This window comes from Corvus brachyrhynchos, unplaced genomic scaffold (genome assembly GCF_000691975.1).
Source record: "Corvus brachyrhynchos isolate BGI_N302 unplaced genomic scaffold, ASM69197v1 scaffold14, whole genome shotgun sequence".
Classification (NCBI taxonomy): domain Eukaryota; kingdom Metazoa; phylum Chordata; class Aves; order Passeriformes; family Corvidae; genus Corvus; species Corvus brachyrhynchos.
The window spans coordinates 6,192,943-6,218,332 of NW_008239110.1; the positions used below are offsets into that span (position 1 = coordinate 6,192,943).

General features: G+C 39.1%; 1 protein-coding gene and 1 long non-coding RNA gene across 3 annotated transcripts in view; one reads left to right on the plus strand and one right to left on the minus strand.

Moving 5' to 3' along the window:
• The first annotated feature begins 4,788 nt into the window (after positions 1-4,788).
• AIM1 (absent in melanoma 1) overlaps positions 4,789-25,390 on the plus strand; it is a 67,290-nt gene continuing 46,688 nt past the window's right edge. The window contains exon 1 of one of the 2 annotated variants that reach the window (XM_008637749.2): positions 4,789-4,961. In XM_008637749.2, coding sequence (XP_008635971.2) covers positions 4,926-4,961 — 36 coding nt within the window. In that variant the 5' untranslated portion in view covers positions 4,789-4,925. Of the gene's footprint in view, positions 4,962-20,795; positions 20,930-25,390 lie in introns of those variants that run through there. The other variant, XM_017739493.1, reaches the window with a different exon arrangement.
• Positions 6,668-25,366, minus strand: LOC108447994. The gene is made up of 3 exons (XR_001863744.1): positions 22,314-25,366; positions 15,372-15,410; positions 6,668-7,649 (listed from the first exon to the last, which is right to left on the minus strand). It is a non-coding gene; the product is annotated as an uncharacterized LOC108447994 (long non-coding RNA).

The following is a 25,390-nucleotide window of genomic DNA, read 5'->3' on the forward strand; positions in this document are numbered from 1 at the left end:
AAACTTCAGCCCAGAGCAGGCTGTTTGAAATTCTCAAAAGATATTAAGACTGTAACGACAGCAACTCAAATAATGCACAATTAAAAAAACCCTTGTTTAAAATAGTCTACACTGCTAAAGCATCTGCCCCAAGGAGTGATCCTTACGGATGTATCCACACCTCTTTCGCCTCTGGAGTGAACTGTTTGTGTTTGTGCTGCCTAACATTTGACCTGGGTCCCCATGGCTCTAAGATCATAATTATATTTTGTGGCATCAGTTCAAAGTGTCTGAAGTAATGTGAAGGCTGCTTTGTTGCCTGCAAGACTGGTGTTTTTATAGCATTATGCCAAAAGTATGCTGCATGCTCTGGGGTGTGGGGCACACAGAGGCTGTCTGAGGACAGCAGGCTGGTTGGGATGGTGGAGGGAAGGAGAAGCCACTATTGGTCTAGTCCCATCCTTGCTGTGACATCCTTAGGGCAGTCCATCCACAGAGCTGCACCTTGGCTTTTCCTCGGAGGGAAGCAGTCGGTCTCCTTCAGAAGAGAGTCCAAGGACACGGTGATGCATGTGCGGTACAGCTGACAAGGGCACCAGGACCAGGGAGTGAACCAGGGAGGTAAATTATTTGGCAGTGTAGGTGCACCTATCGTAGCCACGAGCACTGAGGTGGTGGATGAACCAGGGGAACGCCCCTTACTGCTCTTCATATTGTTCTGTGTTTTGCAGTAAATCTTTAGTCAGGTATTTTGCTGATCAGATTGATATTTCCTGCTCCCAGGGAAAAATTCTAGTGCTGATATGGTGTGGGAGGGGGAAGATTGGGTAGAGGATCTGAATAAACAAACAAAATATCTTTCCATTTTAATCGAGTTGCTCTTGCTCATGCATGCTCTCTCTTAAAAAATTATACTGTGTTGATTGAAAAGTGGAAATTAGTAGGCAAGAACCGTCTACTGGATACAGACTGAAGACTGTTCTGAAAAATAGCAGATGGGAGATGGATCTCAGGGCTGAATATGATGGATTATGAAGGAAGCCATGTCTGCAAAATTTATAAGGATGTTAGTTTAGTAAGCAGTGTTAGTTTAAAATGTATGGCAACCCAGTCTTTTCTTCTTTTTGTTAGTGAGTTGTTTGCTCATTGGTCCTACATTGTTTTTATATACTTTTGTCCGCAGGCTAGTTCCCTTCAAAATTATTTGCAATTGTCATATTTTAAGTCGATATGTTAAGACAGTTAATAAGATAAGGTTGTGTTGCTACTTAGCACTTAGGCAAGGACAGGTAAGAGTGATGGGGCTGAACTGCGAGGTCTGCAACATAAAGAGAGCACTGCCAGATCAGTTCCCATCTGATGGTTTCCTTTTCCAGCCAGTAGTTCTACTGTAAATCAGGTAAAGAGATGTATGTACCTACAGAACTCCTCTTTCCTCCTTTTCGTGCCTCATGCTTTCTCCAACAGCTTGATAATCTCCAAGGCCTCCTGCTTGCTCCTCCTTTGCTTCACTGTAAAATTAGTTGTTACTGTAACTAATAGCTCTATGAAAACATATATGCTGGTTTTGGCTCGCATAGAGTTAATTTTCTCCATGATTGCAGGTATGGGGGTATGGTTTGGATTTGTGCTGGAAACATTGTAGGTAATATGGGGCTGCTGTAGTTACTGCTGAGCAAAATGTCTGGGAAGGTTTCATAACATGCTCAGTGTGTTGCAAGTACCTTCTCCCCCCAGAGCCTCAGGGCTCTGAGCAAGTGGGTCTAGTTACACAAACATGCCTGGGTGAGAAAAGCAAGGGTGTGGGTTGACAGTGCCTCCATTTCTCTATGGTGACTGTCCCCCCATCTGCCCTTGCCCTACAGTGATTTTCTCTGCCGTGCATTGGGGTGAGCTGCTCCGCATCTGGGCTGGAAGGAGAGAATTTGGCTGGGCAGCTGGGGCAGAGGAGGTGCAGCCCTGTGCCTTCACACCCTGTCTTGCCCTCAGGAGCTTGTGTGCATGCCCATGCCTTCAGGTGGGAAGCGTACTGCAGCATTTCCCTGCAGCATTTTCCAGTTTCCCTGGAAAACTGCCCAGTGCCATAAAGTAAGACTTCTTGGAGGCTCTGGTGAGCTCAGCTTGTCAGCAGATTTTTGGGAGGATAGACCTCAAACCGTGAAGAAATTCAAAGAGTACCTTTTCTCACCTGTTTAGAAATCTGGAGCTGGCTGTTTTCCAGTGCAAACATCTTTGGGTTGAAACCTCCCAGGCTGCTTCTGTCAGCTCCAGTGAAATCGGTGTGAATTTGGTGTGAAACTGTGTCCTTTAAAAAAAAGGTGCCTGAAAGAATCAGTGCTGCTTCACTGTATTCTGAAGGCAGCAGCTTTCTGGCTACCACACTGTGAACATGCCAGAGCCCTGAGGTCTCATGGTGTCTCAGGGACTGATGGCCATCAGGAGTGGGCACATGGGGCAAGGTGTGATGATGTCCCAAGGAGGCCCAGCCTTCATTGCTGAAAGGGAGCCAGCAGGAGCATCCCAGGTGGATGTTGCTGGCTTGCCTGGGGACCTGCACAGCCCCCTTCTGCAGCAGGACAAAGGGTATCCTGGCAAAATACTATGACTTCCTACCTAGAATGTGTCCAGAGCTTCCTCCTTTTGGCGTTTGGGGATGTGTTATTTTCTGACACATGTTCATTGGATATCACCTGGGGTGCAGAAGCTTGTCACCGGCCCACCAGCACCATGATGAATGGTGGCCTCTTGCAGAGTGTCAGTGTCACCTCAACAGTTGATGGCTCTTCCATCCACTTCCCTTGGTGTGCCATTATTTTCCTCCTCCTTACCCAGACTTCTTATCCACACTTCAGCCAAGTACCTTCCCCACCTCCTGCACATACCGTGTCTCTTGTTCCATTGCTCTGAGTCACGGAGTTGACAGTCCCCAGCCTACTCTTCCTCCCTTCAGCAGTATTGACCTTAGACAGGGTAGGGTGCCACAGGATCTTTCAGCACTACTACTTTCAGCAGCTTTTTAGTGCAACTTTTGAATTGTCTCATATGTAATGTGTGTGGAACCACCCCAAAAGCAAGCTCTATCGGTGGAGGCAGAACACGAAAATCAAGATGGACAGCTCAAAGTCAGCTATGTCCTGCGGAGGGTAATCAGATATTAAGAGTGATGCAGTTTCTTCCTTAGAAATAGGTAAATAAACAAAATAATTGCACATGTTTATTGGGATGTGTTAAAATGTCAAAACATTTTCACCACAATTATGCAATAAACTGAACAACTTTATAAATATGCCCGAGGCTTTCCTGCTCACTTATTTACTCTTTGAAAACTCTATATGAAAGTCAGTTATAAAACTGAATTTGCAAATAAAGCTGTACAAACAGAGCTGGATTTGGGACAATATGATGAGTCTGGAAAAGAAGCCTGTGGGAAAAAAGGAGTTTTGTTCCAACCAAAATGGAAAATATGTGTATTTTAAGGACAAAAAAACCCCCAAGAACATTTTGAGACTTCTTTTTTTCCCCTGAAAGCAAAATATTTGATATGGGGATTTTTTCTGCCTAAAGACCTCTCAGTGTTTCAAACTGGGGTGAGTTCACTGAATGGCCACCAGTATGGTGGTTGCCTGTGAGGCTCCACTTGCCCTCTGAGGAGAGGATGGAGAATTGGGGCTTGTTCAGTTTTGGAGAGGAGGCGTCCTTGAGCGGTGATGGAGAGGAACCCAGACTTTTCACAGTGGTGCATGGTGGGAAAACGAGAATACTGGGAAAAGTTGATAAAGGAGAGACTCAGATTGGACATAAGAGAAAACATTTTCTCTGTTGTCCAGAGAGGTTGTGATGTCTCTGTCCTTGCATATTTTCAAGAGTTGGTTGGGTAAAGTCCTGAGGGATCCCATAGCTGACCCCCGCTTCAGTCAGGACACTGGACCAGGGACCTCCTGGCATCACTTCAAAACGGAATTGTCCTATGATCCTATGAAAAATTTAGTCCAATTTTGAAATAAAAATACCAAAATACATACAATTTCTAAAAAGCTGAATTTTAACCAATTGTTGAATCATCTAAAGGAAAAAAATATATAAGGTGTTGTATTTATGAACCTTTTAATAAAACTATCTTCAGAGAATTCTGGATTCTTGCTACTTCGGTTTTTCAGACAGTGAAGTGAGAGATTTTATAACTTGGTCAGTTTTTACAATTTTATTTCTCTCTTGGGAGGAGACTAAGTAAAATTTTTCACATTCTTTGGATTCAGAATTTGAAAATTGACACTGCAGAATAAACATTAGAAAAATTAGGTTCCTTAAGTTTTAGGACTGACTTGCTAAAAATGAATGTATTGTTTTGAAGATTGTAGACACTTTTATTGTGACAGCCTCTTCCCAGTAAATGACTTGTTCTGAGAATTCAACTGATTCTTTACTGAGACATCTTCCAGAAGGAAAGTGAATGGAACATGTGATGTAATGTGGAGCTATAAACTCCAAATGTTGTAATCTGCTGTCTCTGAAGAGGTGGAGTGACAGGAGATAAGACAACTAATTTTTCTGCCTTGTGGCTCTGATATGGTTATCCTGCTGAGTACTGTATTTGGATTTTGGTTGCTTTATTATCAGGAAAAAGCTGACAGATTAGTTTCAGAGAGCTAAAGCAGGTGGGATGAATTAATGTCTAATAAGAGGAGCAAGTAGTTTGGCTAAAATAAAGCAGTAAACTTTAGAAGTACCAGAGGCCCGGAGCCACTGCAACAGGAGAAAACATCTTAGTGTTTTCTCAGAAATACAACGAATACTAACTCAGGCTTTATTTTGCTAGGGTGCAGTAGTTGAACAGTGTTTCCTCTCCTCGCAGGTACTATGATGTATCGGGCAGACGCTACACTGTTCAGGAGAGCCAAGCACCGTCAGTAACCTGTCCCCACTCTTACGCTCTGCCAGCGATATCAATGTCTACTGCCTCATTACCAGCAGCACTTAGAAAGGTAAGAGAAAATGAAATATGTGCCTTTATATAAATGTAGATATACACAAACATGCTTACATATATCATGAAGATGTCTATTCTGAAAACAGGATTTAACACAAGGCATAATTGTAATCTTCCTTTAAAAGACCTGTGTTTGAAGTACTGGAAAATTTTCAAACTAATAACATGTGTGGAAATAAGGAAGGTACATAATGACTATAGCTGACATGAAGAGACAACAAAGAAAATGGCTCGAGGAGATCTTCCACATGCTCCCACAAACCATATGGCTTTTTCCTTTTTTTTCCATAAAAAATATATAAGCCAAAATAATAAAGGAACAGCACCTACATTTCTACAGTTCTCCTCTTAACCCATACTGTTTTCTTCCCTTACTGTGTAAGTTTTTTTCCCAGACAAGGAGGAATGGCTACACGTTTGTTTCTAGTGTTCATTTAGCTCATGTAGTGTTACTCATTTGCTTGGCAGCAGTATTACTGCATGGAAGCAAGCTAGGGAAAATGCTAATTACTCCTGTTCTAATGTGAGAACTTAATTTCAGATTGCAGACAAAGTTGTGCAATGCCATTCTTGTCTTTATTGTAATCTTTCCATGGAGAGAGAAATACTGTTTTTCCACATTAACAAAAGTACTCAGCAGGCCAGTAATTGAAAAAGTTGCTTTCTTCTTCCTTGTGGAACTAATATTCATCTGAATGTATTTGATGAAGGCTTAAAATATTCTGTCTTTAAAACAAATACTTTTATTGTCTAGTCTTCTCAAGCCAGGAAGTCTCATTTACTAATTTCTGCATTTGGAAAAGATTCATTGGTCTTTAGCTGAATACACAAATAACACAAACCCCAAACATCCCTTTTGGTCTCATTCAGCACCTTAGTTCTATTGATACTGTTGAAACATCCTATAAAAAGATCTCAGTTCTTCACAAAACAGCAGAATGGCACATTACTATGCTGGGATGGCATTCCATTGTAGTAGAGCTAGCTGGGGAATTGGCTTTCCCACAGAAAAAATTGCTGTTCACTCTGTTGCTGTCTTGTATATTAGCTCCTTGCAAGGACTTCTAGAAAAGCAAGTAGAGGTTTGGTATTTTTCAGTGGAAAGAATAGCAGGATTCAGCTGTTGCTTAGAAAGCTCTGAACTGGCATTTAGTTCTTCTTTTGGAATAATTTGTTCATACTTACAGCTAAATTAAACTGGTGGGGTGTCATTTCTCTAACTTGGAACCAATCCATTTGTACTAAGAACATTTACAACCTTTTAAATGAAACTTCTGAAAACGAGTGAGACCAGGCCATATAATTTTACACTTTGATGTATAACGCAAAGGTCTGATTGTTAGATAAACCATAAAAATCAAGGAAATTGCCTGGGGGGGGTGTGTGTGTGTGTGTGTGTGTGTGTGTGTGTGTGTGTGTGTGTGTGTGTGTGTGTGTGTGTGTGTGTGTGTGTGTGTATGTGAATTCAGCAGTTTCTTTTGTACTGGGATAATCTCCTAATGTGTGCAATAATACAGTCACCTGCTGATGACAGATGGTTTATGGGAATTGGGATTTAAGGAAGCCCTACCTTCTCGCAGCATTTCTTGTGGGAGACTGGTAGAAAACAGTGCATTACAAAACATAAACTGTTTGCATCAGACTCCTCTCTGTTGCTGCTCTTTCTGTGGAAATCTGTTCAGAAGCCTTTCAAAGGTAAATGTACTGAGTAGAGTCTTGCAGAATAATGTACCCAGACTAATTTGTTTTATCCTCTGTTTTTACCTAATTCATATTATTCCCTTTACCTCGGGTAATTAAGAACTGACTCCAGCAATGACTAAAACAGACAAGCTCTCCTACATTCTTTTATTAATTAAACAGTCTTCCTAAGAAACCTTGCTTATCAGTCTCTGGAGCTTGTGAAATTTTGGTTTTGTTTTCTGGGAAAAAAAGAGTAATTTTGTTTTGCTTCTTTCCGTTTTTGTGGTAGTGATTATTAAATGATGGAGTTCACTTTCACCTAGATTGCCTTCCACTCTCAGCCAGTTCGTGCCCTACTAGTCAGCAGATCTAAAATAGCCACACCCTTAATGGTTTTCTTTACCTTCTGAAGAAAAGGCTGTCCCCAGCATATTCCAAGAACTTGTTGGACTGTCTCCTTCTTGTATTTATTTTCCAACAGAAAAAAATTAATTCCAAGAAGTAATTAAAGCCATCAGGTTCTGTCCTTTTGGATGCTTCCCTTGCATGATCAAAAAACACAACTTCTCTCCACCCAAAAAGCTAGTCTATAATAAACTTCTATCGTAATATACCCTGGTTTTCCCTTTTCATCTTCTTCCAGGATTGTTTAACAAATCTTCATCTTGCCTCTTCCTGTACTTCACAGCAACTCTTCTTGATGTACAGTGCAACTTTTTTTCTCTTTCTTTTTGTTTGACTTCCATAAATAGTGATGGTAAAAGCAGGATATTAAAAAAAGTTTAAGATCACTTGCTTGATTGTATTACTCAGTGAGTAAATGTTGTGTTGCCCAAATTATAAGGTAAAAAGATTCGCTTTCACTACACCATTGTCTTAGGAAAAGAGAGGCATCCTTCTGTAATAACTTTGCTTTCTCATCAAATACTTCTGATGTTGATTCAGATGTACTTCTGGTTCTGTACAAAGATCTCCACTTCTTTTTCCTTTGCAAGGCCATCTGAAATTTATAATTTTGTTTATTGTAAGCTTCTGATTGGAACAACTGAAAATGTCAGCTATATAACAATGAAAGAGAGATTTCAGAGTGCTCTTATCAAAATATAAATAACATATATTTATTAAATCACTGAAGGTAACTGGATCTATGAGAAATTAAAAATCATATAAATCTGAGTATACATTTCATTTTTGGGTTTGAGCCCCTTATAGGCCATTCACTTAAAAGTTGGACTTGATTATCCTTGTGGGTCTCTTCTAACTCAGAATATTCTGTGATTCTGTGTGATTCTTGACTTTTCTAGTCCTGTGATATTTAATGTGCAAAGCATTTACTTCATGAAATCAAAGATTAGCAGTTTCTCTTTTGGTATTTTGACAAATAGACATTTGATAACACATTATTAAATACTAAAAAGCCCCCCGAAATAATTTCTAGGTGTCAGATCCACAAAATACACTATTTCTAGATTCTAAAACTCAGCTTATTCCTTTTCTTAAATAATGCATTACATCACTGGTTACATTTTCATAATCCAGTTTCACTAATTGAAGCTAAATAGGGGTATTTGGTATCCTTGAGTTTGTTTGCAAATGAAGGGTAAATAGCTTTATTAGATTCCTGTTTATATTTAGAATGTCTGTGTGGATTCACACTGAGGATTGTTTGAGCTGTCATATAGCCTATACTGCATGAAGTAGATAGCTGTGCCCATGATTTTGTTATCTTTTTTTATATCTTTTAGACTGTTTAATTAATCAGTGTGGCCAGTGTTCTCACTATGAATAAAGAAACAACTTCCTGAATGTTTGATTCATTCCATTCTCCTTGGATAAATAATAATTCAAATTGAGAATCAAATCACAGATACAATGTGTATTTTGCAGTCATACAGCTTCAACAGTGACAAAATGCTAATGCCAAGGGTGAAGGAGTCCTACCTGTGCTATGGCAAACTCAAATGACCTTAAATTATGTAGTTAAAGACAAACAGGTGTTAAGGTGATAGGTTTCTGCATAGTTAAGCCAAAAGGCATTTATTCCCCTAGAGAACAATTTCAAATTTAGATTGGCTTCTGCTGATAGTAAAATGAGTGAATGAAAATAGAGTTCTTCGTGCTTTGTTATTTATATATTTCCTGCGCATTAGGAATAATGATCGCAAAAATCTAGACTTTAAAATTTCATGCAAGATACTTAGACTTCAGCATTTTTTTTTCTAAGTCACATCTGTGTGCTCTAATGCTGTCTCTGCTCTTATATTCAGGTGTTGATTAGTCATATTTTCAGACTTATAACCAAGTACCTGTCTAAAGGTTTCTCAGGATTCTCCATCTAGATAAGAGTTCTCACACCTACCTGCTACCTGAACACAGCTACTGCCTTTCACACAAAGATTTAGTTCTATGACATGAATATTCATCGAAGGAAACCGGGTGGAGTACTTCTAACACCCAGGTGTGGCTATGGAAGCCCATTTTGATTCTGCGTCAAATTACTGGAATAAATGAGTTTATTCTATCGCTGCCTTTGCCATATTCCTGAGACAGCAGATATAGGGATCCCGAATTCCTCCTGCTCTTTTAACTCATCTTTCAAGATGATAGTTCATCAAGGTCTAAGGTATTTTCATGTTAGTTTTCCTTGTCTGCTTCTTTAATTTCTGTCTGCCTTGCCCAGAGAAGTGTTAGCAAGACATCCAGCCCAGGTCCTCATACTGCTTCTTCTTACAGTGGTTGATTTTCTCAAGAAATAACAAAACCTAAAGTCTGTTTGGGATCCATGGGGTTACTAAATTACCTCCCAGAGTGATGTTTAAATGGTAGAAACAAAGCATTTAATACTGTCATTTGATAAACTTCCATACCAAGTAAGTGAAAAAGCAGGTGAGTCGCTTTCCAAGGTAACAGACAACAAAATTATCAGTTCATGGGTAGGTGAGAGGAACCTGTCCAGAAGAGAACAAGTCGTTGCCTTAAGGTTCACCCCAATTCTTAATAGATAAGGCCTTTCAGTGGTTAACCAATCTCCTCCCAGAATTTGAGACCGAAAGAAGAGAAGGCCTCCTTCTCCAGCTTGGAATCAGAAAGCTGAACAAAACCTTGTAGCCAAGGTCCTGTGAAATGAGTCATGCAGGGGCTGAGAATATTTGCTGGTGTTGGTTTTCTCAAAGGAGAAGAAACCCCCGCAATTTCAGGAGAACACAAACCTCCCTTGTTCAAAGACTGAAGGGAGAAAAGGAGGGGAAACTATATGACACAGAAGCATTTTTTTGTTTTGAGGTGAAGGGGAGTTATAGGAAGGCAGTCACCTAAGAGAGTCCTAGGTGAGGCAGGGGGCTGGGCTTCTCCGTGGTTTTGTTTTGTTTTGTTTTCTTTTGCAATCTAGACAGATCCTCCCTCAGCTGTTTGGAATAGGTTATATCTTTCCAGCTAATTAAATGTTGCAGCAGGACAAATTTTATTGTATTACCTGGAAAAAAACAGGAAAAAACCTGCTCACTGCTGTGCTGGATATCTGGATTCTTGCCAGAGTTTCTATCTGCTTAACTACAATTATGCTCAACTTTTTTTTTTCTCTTCTTCAGTAGAACTTTTGTGTTCCTTACCTGGTAAAATTACTGTTATTCCTTGCGTGGGAAATATAGCAAGGGTACTCAGGGTGGTTGTACGCCTCACTGAGAGTGCGTGTTCAGTGCAGACAGGTCATTTGCTACCATGTGGTGGTTCCAGCCACCATCCTTCCCCCAGTGTAACTTGTTTTCCTGAAATAATGGTCATACTTTCCACCTCCCTCTCAGGCTTAACCAGATGAATAATTTTCCTTTCCTTTTTTCTTTCTTTTCTTCTTTTTTTTTTTTTCTACTAGGAATTCCCCCATGCTACTAGACACATAGATTCAAAATCCCTTGGTAATCCCCACAAAAAGCTGGCACTTACTCCCTTTTCAATTACTCATATTTGTGCTCACCCTTCTAGGGTTACTTTTTAATCACGTTGCTCCCCATTATCATTCCTACAGAGGAGAGAGTAGCCTCCCATGTTTTAAATTTAAACTTTTAAGTTCTTTATATAGACAGATTTGCTTGTGAGAGTTACTTACATGTGATGTGCCTCTAGTTCACTAATTTATGGGAAACCTGGATAAATACATTTCTTTGATTTAAATCAATCAAAAATACAGCAATAAATTTTTTTATAGGCTGAAGTATGTAGAGTAATTTTATTTACATTTTTATATAGAAATGAATATAGATATGTATGTATGGGTGTATATTTAAATGTAGATAAGAACTGGAGGATTTTTTGGGGGATGTTATTCATAAGCCATGGCTTTGGGATTGCTGTCCTGATGTATTTGTGTGAGTTGAAGAAAACAGTATATAGAGAGAATGGAAAAAGAACAGATGTGGTGAAGCACAGATCACATGAGAGTTCTTTGACAACATTCAGAACAGCTACATTATTCATTGTCATGTATTCATTCATGTATGGCTGTTAATAGGATGCTGTTGTGCTGACCAGCACAGTAATTCCTTATTATGCTTTAAAATATCTAGGAAAACATGAAAATGCTATAATGGTGTATTTAACTTGGTTTTTTTCCTTTTTATCCTTTCTACACAATTTGTTCCTATTCTTGGGCTTCAACCATGATGTGATTTGGGCAAGAAAGTGATGTTAATGTGAGAAGAACACTGAAGTATTTACTTTGAAATTCATGGGGGGGAAGTAATCAGACTCTCAAACCAAACCAGTTGAGTAGAGTGGAGAAATGTGGGAAGGGAAAAAGAATGCTTCATTTTGCCCTTGCCATGCCAGCGTTTCTTATATGGTTGACAAAGTATCTATACACTTAAAAAATATTTGATTTGCTCTGTCCCTTAAACTTTTAGAGTTTTTTAAGATGTTTAGTTCTGAGTCATGCTCTGTTTTGCAATAGTATGAGATAATTAATACAGAAGTATTTTTTGAGATTTATTTAGTTGATAAACATGCAATTCATAATTAAAAACACAACATCACCATAACCATTAAGAAAAAACCAGAATTTAGAGAGTATTGAAATCATTATGGAAGCCAGGAAATGCAGAACTGGTGGGACAGAATTTAAATGCTGACAATTTAAGTCACAGTGATGTCTCCCACAAACACTTGTGCTCCAAGAAGCCACTGTATATTAAATTACTTGACCAAGTGTTTTGGTGAGTAGTGTCATAAACCAGTAAACTGAAACGGCATGGCAAATGTTAAAACCCACAAAGTACAGGGGCAATAATTTGAATATAACTTCTATCGAAGCATTTTCTGCAAAGAGAATATTTAAGAGCATGGTCTACAGAGATGTAATGGCAGTGTTGACTAGCATAAGTATATTTAACTGAAAGGGGTGCTCAGGATCGTGGAAACAAAGCAAAATTGACCCCAACATGTCCAGATAGTGTTTGTGTAATGCCACCTGCCAGCAAGAACCCACGTGTAGGCAAGCTCTTCCTAAAGAACAGCACTAAATAAGAGTGGAGGACTGAACTACGTTCTTGTTAATTTTTTCAGTTTTAATAACTTATGGTGCTGTCTTTTAACATAGAGCTCTCTCAACATTAACACTAAAAAATATAGAAGTAGCAGAGCCCTTATACAAGCAATTTGCTTTTAATAGTGCATGGGCGCTGTTGTACCTGTGGGAATGCTGAATCAGGACACTTGGGCAGCCAGCTGTAGTTGTAAGTCACCATTTTGGCTTATTGCACTGATAGAACCTAGATACCGTGTCTGGTTTTATGAAAAAAAATAAAGAGAAATGTGATATGAATTTGTGTACATCAAGCCCATTTGCTTTTGGGCTGTGATAATTGCACATCCATTGCTTCACCTGTGTCTGTTCTTTGTTAAGAACTCGATAGGAGGAGGGAAGAGGGGACAAGAGGGATACCAGAGAGGACTGACCAAAAAGATTGCACAAAAGCAAGCCAAAACCCCAAAGCAAGAACAACTAATTGTTTATAGATTAAATTCACAGCAGATAGGAAAGAAAGCTAACCCAAAAATGGAAGTAGGAGTGTTCAGAACACTGAATAGGCAGTTTCTGTCATTTAAATGCTTTCAGTTACATGATAAAAGGTTTGTGCTTTTCTAGGATTCTGCTGTAAGTCAGATTTATTTTATGTCTCTGCTTAAAGAATTACCATTCTGATATTTGCATCCCTAAAAGAGTAAGTGATTCATAGTAGAATTGCCTTTCTAACACAATTGATCTGTCCAAGACACATGACAGAATTAAGGATTCCTTAGTTTAGAGTACCCATAATGATACAAACTTTTAGTTAAGCTTCATTCTGCCCAGGTTTCCCAGGACACAGCAAGCATTCATAATACTGCAGCAGAGATGCTCTGGATACAAAGATATGGTTCTTTTAACAGAAGAAGATAACAGGTGTCCTCAATTCAGCCGCATTTGCTAATAATGAAGACAGAAAAGTCAAGCAACTAGTTAGTTATACATGCAGTGTCATATTCACTGTGTAGGCAGAGACCAAAATTCTGAGTGTCAAAAAGCCTGGGCAACAGGTCCACTATAAAACTATCTGATTATTATGATTTGGCTTTAGACCACTGAAGACATGCTTTTGTCTTCCAAAAAGTCTGGAAATTTATGGCTAATTACAGCACAAGAGAGGTTCTCAGCTATCCATGACAAAACCTCTCTGGGTATTGCTCAACAAAATTACTTCTCTGCTTAATAAAATACTGCGCTGCTGACTAGACTGATGGCATCATGGCAATTTCCTTGTCGGCTAACTTTTTTTCCATATTCCCAGCTCATTATTCCTCTTATCCCCATTTGAACCACAAATTCATTTCAGTATTAACTTACAGAGGTTTTCATTTTGCTGTTTCCAACATGGCCTAAGACATTAACTCTCTTATTTCCTAAAAACATCTCAGTTGGGTTATGTCCAATTCTTATGGCTGACTCTGAGAGACCTTAAGAACATCCTTTTCTCTTATATTTCTGCTGCTTTTTGGTGAGTTAAATAGGAGAGCATTTAAGCTGTGATTGATTTTAGGTGTGTAGGACCACAGCTGACAACAAACATCGGCCTTAGAGAAGGGCAAAACACAGGAGGGAAGACGGCATGGGGTTACATACCATTTTCATAGAAGGAACATAGATCCTGGAATACTGGTGCAGGAGGAATCTGTCTCGGAGTCTAATACTTTGGCATTCAAGATGGCAGTGGATGTACTGAGTCAAGAAGGCTCCCTCCACCCCTTTAGAATACATTTGAAGGCAGGGATACCAGTAAATTCTTACTCTGATAGACATCTTTCAAATACTTGCAAAGTTTATTGAGGAGATTGTTGGGGTTTTATATACACAGTTAAAAACACCCAAACTAACTTTAACTTGTATCAGACAACTTACACGTATTTATTCTTGGCTGGCAACTTAAGACAGATGTCACTTGGACAACTTTCCTTCTGAGCAATTCAATACATTCACCTTGATGCAGGTGAAGTATAAAAAGGTTACGTTCAACTTTACATTGGATCTGAATCCTGAATAGTATTCATGTTGAGCTATGTTTGGAATTGAATTTCATCTGAGTTATTGCATGCTCCATGTAATATTGTGAACATATTTAGTGGAAGCAATGGATTAAAATGTGTTTCTGCTAGGATTAGTGATGGCCTAGAGCCATGTGAGCAGTGGTCCCAGAATGTGATAGTGCTGAGGTCTTCAGGGCTGGGCTGCTGCATAAGCTACAGTCTCCCAAGCAGGGACAAAATAAAAGGTCTATCACACCAGCACATGTCTGTGCTTTGCATGAGTAAGGTAATGTGGACAGCCACATACTCCGTGTGGTATTGCCCAGGGAAGGCAATGAACCCTTAATGCATTACAAATTATTTAGGAGGTCTGTCATCAATGATCAAGCATTGACAGCACATAATGACTCTGGTAATGGTGACATGGGAGTGTGCACCAGGCAGTCTAGTATTATCGGTGACCATCCTTTATCTGCCCCACCTCTGTGTATCATCATGCCAAACACCTAGCTTCACAGCATTTCAACATTTCACAGGTGTTACTTATGCTAGTACGTAACTCTTCCCTAGGATGACACCAGGCACTTTACTGCTTTCTTCCCAAAGGGTATACTCCTCCCTTCTCTTTCCCGTGGTGAGTACATCCTGTGAAGTTGCTCTTTGAATTACCAGGGGTTTGTTTCTGGCCTCCACGATAGACTGCTGTGCAGTGATGTCTGTGGAGAGCTGAGGACTTGTTCTGCATCATGCTTTTCTTGTACCATTTCCACACTTGTGCAATGTGTTGGAATCATTTTCAGGACCTTGGCAGCTAGCTCTGCACTCTCCTTGGGTGTGGCCCTCTTTCCATTTTGCCATGCTACGTGACCAGGTGGCTCACAGTCTACCTGAGCACCCTCAGATCTGAGGAGGTTGCGACACAAAGCTTTTAAGCTTTTACTAATAGTCCATTCCTCCTGACCAGGCTTTTGCCACTTTTTAAGCTATATAATGCATATGACAATTAGGAATGTGTATATGCTTACATATATGTGTAATTTATTGCTCTGTAGTTCCAGCTGCAGTGTAATAATGGGTTTGAAGAGGGTAGTCATGAAAAACTTCATCTTTCTGGTTTTATTGTCTCAAGAACTGAATTATAGTGAGTAAAATGGAATGCTCCTTCACTTACCTCTTTAAAACAAGCGCTTGACCTGCCATGGCTCAAGATCTGCAAAAGCAAAGCATGAACCACTTAAAAAAACCAAACTGCCTAAATTACTGTTTGAATAAGATTTAGAGATTGTAAGAGAAATCTGCCATTCCTACAAACTAGTATTGTTCATATAATTTTCAAAATCACAGTGGGTAACATTTCACCAGATAAGTTTTGAGTTTGTTGTGGTTACAAATAATATCTAAAGACTTAAATAGAATGTAATGTTTTCTACTACAAACTTTGCTTTTTTATGATGGAACCTTGACATCATAATTTCCTCTGAATCATACCTTATGACAGGCAAATGAAAATATACCTTCTTTTCCTCTCCTATCTTTACAATTCTCCTTCCCCCCTTATTTTTTTTCTTTTCTTTTCCTTTTACCCAATTTGCTTTCTAGGGTATATTTGCTGAAAAAAAAAAGAGAATAATTGTCTCAGAGGAAAATAGGGGTTTTAAAGTTTTTGAAAAGCTTTTGAAAAGTCGGAAAAATCTGACAAACTACACCATAAATGTTTAGCAACCAGAGTTCAGATAAAAAGAACATCAAGATCTGTTCAGGTTTTTTTGTGTTTCATCTGGAGAAATTCGTGATTTTAAAAGGCTCACCAGAGGTAATTCTGGATATTGCCCCTCCCTCTTCTCCAGGGGAGTTTTGATGGTTTTGCTTCTGGAAACACCAAGGGTATGTTTTTTGTCTGGTGTGTCAGACAGTTTTTGTTAAGTAAATTTCTGACTCTTGGACCTGAAAAGTAATCCCACTTTCCGAACATGGGAGATGCATAGACAGTTTGTGAGGGGTTTTTTCCAAGTGTCCAGCAAGCAAAATAGAAGCTCCCCCTGCTTGCTGTTGGCTGCTGTTCAGAGCCTTGTGCACAGCTGGGAAACTGAAGAGGCTTGTCAGGTTCACCGTGTGGCAACTGAAAAAGTTGCAGAAGAGATAAGAAGATGGAATTACCTGCAGAGGAAAAGGGTAGGTAGCTAGAGAAAAACCATACAGAGCAGGAGAGATTTGTATTGCCAGCCTTTCCCAACAGGTGCCAAGAAGGCGTGGGAGGGAAGCGGTAGATTAGGAACGGGAGCGAAGACTCACGCCTGCCTTCTGCATGTAGGAAACACTTGTTGTCTACCCGGATTTCATGGTCGACAACCACCTCCCTCCTGCATTCCAAAGCACCAACAAATAATGGAATAAGTTTATGCAAAGGAGACTCCAGGAGTTGCTAATGCAGTGGTTTTGGTATAATTTATTTAGAAAGTATCTAAAATAGTTTGAGCCCAACACTAGAACTGTTGTAGCTAAAACTGTGGTTAATCATGATGCTTTCAAGGGTTAGCTTTAAAAGTACCTTTGTCAAGTCTGTTGCTCTAAATCACAGATGCCAAAGCCAATCATAGAGTATGTTGGATTGGCCTATATCCAAATTAACAACTTCAGAAATTTAAGTGCAGAATCAATAACTGTGTATTTCTTGACATTTCCTGGAAATCTGGGTATTTCTGAACTGTACAGTTTCATCCAGTTTGATCTAGTTCATTCCCTCTTGCATCATGTTAATCAAAAAAATATATTTTTAGAGGTAAGACATGATGTAGGTTTTTTAATACCAGGTAGGAATTAGAAATTCCATCCAATTATCCACCAACAATAGTAGTGCAATTTAAATGCTGTTCTAGTTGTATCTTTTTAGTAGCTAACATTTAGCAGTTTGAGTGCACATAATGCAGCATGTCTGTAGTAATTCATCTGTAATAGCAGGAAAACATGTATCTCCCTTTTTCTTCAGAAGTAATAATGTATCTGTTTTCTAGACAGACATATTGTTTATTTTAATGCTTTCTACATTAATTAGTTCTGTTTGGAGCCTAAAATAAACACACCTAAGAATATAAATGCATTTCATGAGAACATTTCCTCTTAGAAGTTTCTCTTGCTTAATGGAGAATATTGCGATATGGAAGTAATTGTGGGATTATAAGCAAAGAGTTTGAAGGACTCTTCCACTTGATTTACATTTTTGCCCACAGCACTGTAGGGAACCAGTGGGTTTGGAGTCATTCCTATTTTCTTCATACTGGTTTTATAAAGTTTATTCTAACCAATATTGAGGCAGTTCTCTGTAATAATTATTATAAGAAATAATTTTAATGACTTCCAGAAGCCTTAGGTGAACAGTGTTATTTAGAATAACTGCTAAATTATAATACTGTAATTTGGATGTAAAACAAGGTATCCAGCCAATTTTTATTAAGCCAGGATAAGGTATTTTAGTAATAATAGTTTCTTGTACCTAAAACTCTTCATTTGTACATAATGAAAAATCTGTGCATCAAAGAAGTTATCAAGGAGTATAAACACTTTATACACTTCATAAAAGGGCTCTTTGAAGCACTAGACTATCAAACCTAAATTTTCCAAAGCAGCTGCTATGTTGGGCACCTTCATATTGGGGGGCTGACTTGAGACACATTTCAGTTGAAAGGTACCAAATGGTACCCTGGTATAATGTGTAATAGGATTTACATTGCATGATCTATTTAATGAGAGCTTCTGTGAAGAAAAGAGATTATATTAATTTCATATTTAAATACAGTTTGATTAAATGTTGTCATTTTCTGCCCTGTTAAATGGTTTTCAGAGTCAGAATCATACAGCAATTTTTTTCTGTCACAGCACCACCACATCAACTTTCCAAAGCAAGCATGTTAAACACGTAGTTCACTTTGTTGTCTATGAAATTTGGCTTTGATCAAATTAGCAATCCAATTTACAATGTGTTTACTGTCTTTATTCTTTCACACTTTAACAGCCTCACCTCAGTAACACAGTGCTCACAAGAATGGCTTTCTGCCTTTTGGCCTGTGACAGCCTATATTCTACTGTGCCTGACCCGGGGAAAGTCCCTGTGTTGCTAGCAAAAGGCTTTTAGTCTTCCTTTTATAGTTTCAGCCTATCTGATACCCAAGAAAAAGATCTCTGGTTTTATAAATTTCAAATTACATAACAAGTGACTTCTGTGTATCTAGAGCTCGAGCTGCTGAAGGACACTTTGGTGCTTCAGTTAGTTAAACTAACTCCTGGGCATCTGTTCCCTAGACTGAATTTAAACTGCAGGTGAGACCTAGGTTTCCTACCTAGTACTGTGAGACAACCTATAACCTTCGCCTGCCGAGCTTTTACAGCTAATGAGAAACACTGGGCACAGGAGTGTATTAGAAATTCTGCCTTACTCTTGAGTTACAGAGAATCATGGAATATCCTGAGTTGGAAGGGACCCCCAAGGACGATTGAAGTTCAGCTCCTGGCCCCGCACAGGACACCCCAAGAGTCACACCCTGTGCCTGCGAGCATTGTCCAAACCCATCTTGAACTCTCTCAGGCTGGTGCTGTGACCACTTCCTTGGGGAGCCTGTTCCAGTGCCCAACCACCCTCTGTGGGAAGAACCTTTTTCTAATACCCAACCTAAATCTCTCCTGGCAAAACTTCAGGCCATTCCCTCAGGTCCTGTCACTGGTCACCAGAAAGAAGAGATCAGTGTCTGCCCCTCCTCCTTCCCTTACGAGGAGGTTGTATACTGCAGCGGAGTCTCGCCTCAGTCTCCCCTTCTCCAGGCTGAACAAGCCAAGTGCCCTCAGCCACTCCTCATATGGCTTCTCCTCAAGATCCTTCACCATCTTTGTAACCTTCCTTTGGAAGTTTTCTGATAGCTTAATATCCTTCTTATATAGTATAGTATAGTATATTGTAGCACCCAAAAGAGCACACAGGACTCAAGGTGAGGCCACATGCAGCATCATGTAGAGACGCCCAGGAAAAGCCAGCTCAGTTAACCAGCACAGAGTAGCCACATCAGTGCCCTGTTTGGAAAAGGCTGATAATATAGGTGGCTCCATAGGATTATTTTTTTCCCTATATTCATTTAATGTAATGCTGCAAGACTTTTTCAAGTGCCATATACTTTCAAGACTGCTGAGCTCCATTGACAGCAACAGTTTTGTGTGAAAGCATGAGGAAGAGATCAAGATTGATGGTGCTTAAGAAAGAGCTGAATTCCAGAGATTGATTGCTCTTTCTGTCATACAGACACTCTTAGGTTTGCAGAAAAAAAATCTTATTTCTTGTCTCCGGTAACTATACACAAATTCTTCATCTAAAAGGAGTAAGTTTTGCAGTAAGCTATAGATCTAAATTAGACAATTTATGTTAAATCTATATTAACCAGTATACACCATTTAGTTAGTGACAGGACACTGTACACTCACAAAACAGAAGAGAGACCTACAAGCCTAGAAGAAAAGAAAGAGACCTCCTAAATCAAAACCACTTACATAATAGATTCTTTATCATTGTGAATTGCATTCAGAAATGAAAAAAAGGGTAAGGGTTACATTTGTTAGTTGTGGCTTCTGAGGACACTGTCTTCTAAGGACACTTAAAAAACTCCAAGGACACTTAAAAAACTAAGGACACTTAAAAAACTCCAAAAGCTACTCTCTTGCTCTCCAAAACGCTTTTGCCATTTATCCTCTATTGCTCAAGAGAAGAAGTACTTTCAAGTTCCTATCTCTTAGAACAAAACACATACATGTTTATTTTCACTCTTTGAAAGAGGTAGTTTTGATGAATCTTTACCCTAAGTAGATTATCTAATGATACAGCTCTGACCCAACAGCAAGAATCAAAATCCTGAGAGCGAAGATGTGAGGCTAACTGATATCAAACTTCCTCAATTTCTCTTGTAATGAAACACAATGAGTTTCAAGTGCAATCATTTATGTTAATACTATTTTTTGCATATAATTTTTTAATGTATGTCTTTAAGGTTCAGGAGAGTTTAAATATTTTCTCAGTTATTCAGTGTTGAATAATCCCTGCTCCTACTCTTGGTGCTAGTTCTTTTCTGCTTTTTCAAGTCCCTTTTTAGTACCATTTTACCATGAGTAGCTGAGAAAATACAGACTTAATATACCAACCTAGGAAGGTGAAGAACCAAGGACACCCATATAAATCAGTCTCTTTCTGCATAGACGCACAGGTGATTTTTTTTTTTCTTTAGCCATCTTAAATGTGGATCAGAAAACAGTAACCAGGTCTGTGAGAACCAACGTGTGTGGTATATTTTTTCCTACTGTTGCATATCTCCGCTCTAGTATTGCACTTTAATTAATACACGTAAGGCGTTTGGCCAACACTAACTTTGTAGTTTTTGCAACATGTTCTCTGCTTCTGTAGAGCTGCTTACTGAAGGACTTGCTGCCACCCTTCTGCAGTTCTTTCTCCTATCCTCTAATTGAGCCCCTTTCATAATTTGTCTGCCAAGCAACTTATCAGTTGGAAAGGCTCAAGTCAGATACTACTTCCTTTTTTTTTGCTCGTTTTTACCTGAGTGCTGCCAGAAGAAAGAAGGGGTTAAAGCGTGGGAGGATTGCTAAGAAAAAGGGTTTGGTTAGTGACACACAGGACTGCATCTCACACATGATAGTTTGTTTATTCTTCTGTAAACAGCAGAAAGAATTATCATCATCATGGTAAGGCAAACAACACTATTTTATTCCCTTTTTAAACCCCACCATAAATCTTCAGGTTAATACACAGTTATATTTTTTTTAATCATAAAACCAACTGATCTCCATTAGTTTTATAGAGCATTTGTTTAACCAACAGATGCTCCTCTTGACAGAAGGGGAGGGGGATAGATTTTAGTTTATGGAAATAACTAGCTCTGGGGAAGAGGAGATGGGAGCAGACATGCCTTTTCTGACATGCCTGTTCTTATTTATCTCCCTCCTCTCCTAAATACTCATGTAAGGATTTGTTTCATTTGAAGAATGCTTCTTTGTCTTTCCTGAGCTCTTTTGAAAGATTTCCATTTATTTGATTTTGCATGATTTGCTCCTTTCAGTTTTGCTGTTCTTTTCTAATACATCCAATATCTAAATCTCGGTGTTTGTCACCTAAGAGATAATATGGGATTTATAGATACATCTATGCTTCTTGAGCTGATTATTTCTGTTCCAAAAATCCATTAAACATGCAGGCTCAGTAGTCTCATTAATCTGGATGCTGCTGCAAAATAGTCAAAATTTACAGTGAAAAAATAAATTGGAAGGAGACAGGTCCTGTCCTCTTGAAGATATGAAATGTTTCACTGAAATATCCTGACTTAATAGAAAATACAATAAGTGGAAAAATATGACTATTAAGAAAACTTACATTTGTTTGTTTCATCTGCTCAAGCCTCACATTTATAGCCCCTTGGTTACTCAGGTAAATTCCCCAATCTAATAAATGCATTCCCTGCACAAATTGCTCAGGTGAAGCTGAAATTGTTTAAAATCCAGTTTTTGCTGTTTATAGCCTCTATCTGCATAGCAGGCAAAGAGCTGGAAGAGGCAGAGAGTGAATTCCATGCTAGAGTGGACTTTTTAAATTTAAAGTGTGTTTCTTTCTCTAACTCTGAAGAGGACACTGTCAACCTGGAACATGGTATACTTAAAAGAAATGCTAAAAAAAGTTTAAAGAGCATATGCCAAACTCTTGGTGTTTGGAAGAAGGCAGTTTGGGATTTAAAATAACATAAGTCATACTTTTCCTAATAGTAACCCCCCTTTTGTGTCTTTGTGAAGGGTCAGCATAAACAAGGAACAATTAGTGTAGTGAATTGAAGTAATTCAAATCTATTTGATTGACAGCAATGTCAGTTAAACTGGTTAAGTTCAGAAAACATTTAGATTAACTTAAAACATAACTGCTTTTTTTTTCCCTCAGTGAATCACAACAAGAATTAATTCAGGTCAAATGTTTTGTTAAGTATATTTTTTCCCCATGGTTTTAAAAGAATAACATAAGCACCAAACCTTTATTTCCATCTGCAACTCACCCCTCTCCTCTGCCAGTAGCTATGGGACTCACCTGTAGGAAATCAGTATGAAATCTTCTCTCTGTAGGACTTGAAACAAGGACTCGAGTGGGTCTTGTGCTTCTCAGACTTTTCTCTCTTAGCTTTGATTTGTATATTGTTCCTTCCAGTTTTTCTACTAATATTTTTACAGCATGTTGAGCCAGCAATACTCCAGAGGGATTTTCAGTCTCACAAAACCTGGCGGTGTTAGTGTGGGATATTTGAGTCTCAGTCTCTGCAGAATGCCAAAGCCTGAAGAGTAATAGTTTATTTATTTAAATGTTTTTGGCTAAAGCACTTTTTTGGATGTCATGTGACTGCTAGAACTTCGAGGCTTTCTGTTTCTCATGGCTGGTGGAATTATGATACCATGATTTAAAGATACTTGAAGTTACTGGCTTTCCAGCATGAATTTGTAAGGGTCCTACACTACTAGAGTTGTTGAAGATAGAAGGGTCTCAGAGGTTTTCATATTACTTGAAATCCAGTTATTTATGACCTTCTAATGAATGACAAAGCTCAAACTTACTCTTCACTAAATGGTTTGTTGTCTTTTCCCCTCTGAAAGTGAACATATGCTGGAAAAATAAATGTTTAAATTAAAGATCTGTCCACACTAGATATTACCATCTATTAGTTACCACAGAGTTGTTAATGACTAGTAAAAATACTGCTTTTTTGCTCTAATGTATGCTCTAAGAAGTGTATTCATTTATGTTCAGCTGACTCAGATGAACTCATCTAAGAAAATAGCATCCAATTGATCCCTCAAGACACATCCTGACATTTTGATTCAACAGATCATAGTAGCTTATGCTCCCTTTCCACTGGAGACCAGCAAAGCACATGTTTAATTACACTGTTAAATTAGGGGTTTGGCTGTGGCAACTTACATTAGCTAATGAGGAAAAAACTCAGCCAAAACCAGAGGAAATATTTTAAGGCTAGCATAAAGAGGTATGAATATAAATACAAACAAGATTTACGTTTCCTGGTTAAGAAGGCAACGGCATTTTGCTTTCAGATTAGAACACTTTAAGGCTTTAAAGGTTCATGCAGAATGCTTGAAATGACTTCCTCCACAGTGTCCAAGGAACGGACATGCAGGTCCTCTGGGCTTTTCAGTTGCCAGAGCCTTTGATCGGTTATTTCTCAAGCAGCTAATATCTCAAGAGTAAGAATGCTTGAGCATAAACACGTTGAAGAAGCCTGATCTGCAGAGCAAGGGTACTTCTTGCCTTCTGAAATCAAACAGTTCTGTGCGGTGCTCTGGAAGTCAAGCATTCTCGTGCTGTGCTCTGGCAGGCTGGGTCCCACTTCAGAGTCCCTTGAGAAGCGCAGTCTCTGTGCCCTCTTGCACCGGCAATACTGGCTCACCTACATTTATCTGACTTAAAATACAAGCTCTTCAGGGCAAGTACCTGGTCTTTTATGTGTTTTGAAAGAGCTGTATATAATTAAGGTACTTTGTATGAAGAAATTACTTCAAAACAGTTCACATAGGGCAGCTATTTCAAGATCAAGAAAAAATCTTTAGCCTTGTTCCCCGAGGAAACAAGGCTTATGTGACTGGACTGGCTGTCTGTCCCTCCTCACTTCCATTCAACACCTTTTGAACTTGTTGGTCGTAGTTTAAACTACATTTGAAAGGGGGAGACGTCTCAAAGATAATTAAGTTCCCATGGACTTTATGAAAATCAGTGGCTGGGAAGAGAGAAATCCAGATCCCCAGTTCAAATAACTAATTCTTCCAAGTGTAATCTTGCAAATTCAAAACTTGACAGCAAGTGTAATAATGACAGTCAGGTGGACAATGTACTCCCAACTACTTTAGAAGACTGACAGCTATTCCATCCAAATATTAATGTGCAGGTTGACACCACAATAAAGTTAAATTTTCCCTGTTGTAGTGTTCCAACAGTTTTTAGTATGAACAATATAGTCATCCTCCTCACACTGGTAGTTATAATGAATTTTAAGATAAATCAGTATCATACTTTATTAGCTTGCATTAAGTGTAAAAATTTTGTATTTTTGCTTATTTTATCTAGCAATGGTCATTATCGTAATCTTATCCTTTCCCCATAATTAGTTAGTACTGGCAATATATACATAGAACAAGAAATCAATAATTGGGCTGCATTACTCATGATTGTTGCATCTGATAGGGAAATTTATAGTTGGCTTTGTTATCACTAAAGCACTTTACCTGTCTGAGCTGTATGAACTCAATGCAGCCCTTAATGTTGCTCTTTAATTAATTGTTTTGGTTCTACTGGCAGAAAAAAGTCATCAAAGGGAGGGGGAAAGCACAGGCATCAGCTTTCTCATTTGTAGATTATTTCACTGTCTAATAAAACCTAAACCCCAACAATACAAAAACTTAGCTTAAAGTTATGATCATAGACTTGCCTATTTGAAGGCCACTGGTGGAAGATCACTGTGTGAGGACACAGGACTTGGTTGGTGGTACAGCTGCTTATCAGTTGAATGAGTGATATTGGTTAAGAGAGGGTAGGCAAAGACAAGGGTTCCACGGATTTCTGTTAGGTTGCAGTATGGTAAGTCAACTCTACCTCTTCCCCAATTTAGGCTTTCTGTGTTTTTCATGTTTTTTAGTGTTTTTCATGTGCTTGGGCAAGCCTTGCTGCTGCACATTCACTGGCATTAAGCAGGTTCTGTGCAGCTCTCCTAAGCCAAGACTATGTAGCCTGTTGCTTAAGAAAAAATAACTAACTTAACACTTTTCCAGCTGGAGGAGGAAGTGACTCCATAAGAAAGGTCCTTATTTTCTTCAATAGCCGGAGGGCCAGACACACCGCAGGCCGGGCACCCCGGCCAGCTGCAGGCGAGCTGACCTGGTGTCTCTCCCGCCTCCGCGCTAGGCCCTTAGACGCTCCGAAGTGAGACTTGCGTGGTCCTTCCTGTTGAAGCTGTTCCACTTCATATAAGTAATTAAGCGTTAATTAGAAGAGGACTAGTTGAGCATTCATTAAACATTAAATACTAATTGAGCGCCCGGGGAGAGTGCCGGCACCATTCGGCCGCGGAGTCATTCTCACGCCGGCCCGGCCGGGGCCGGGGGCAG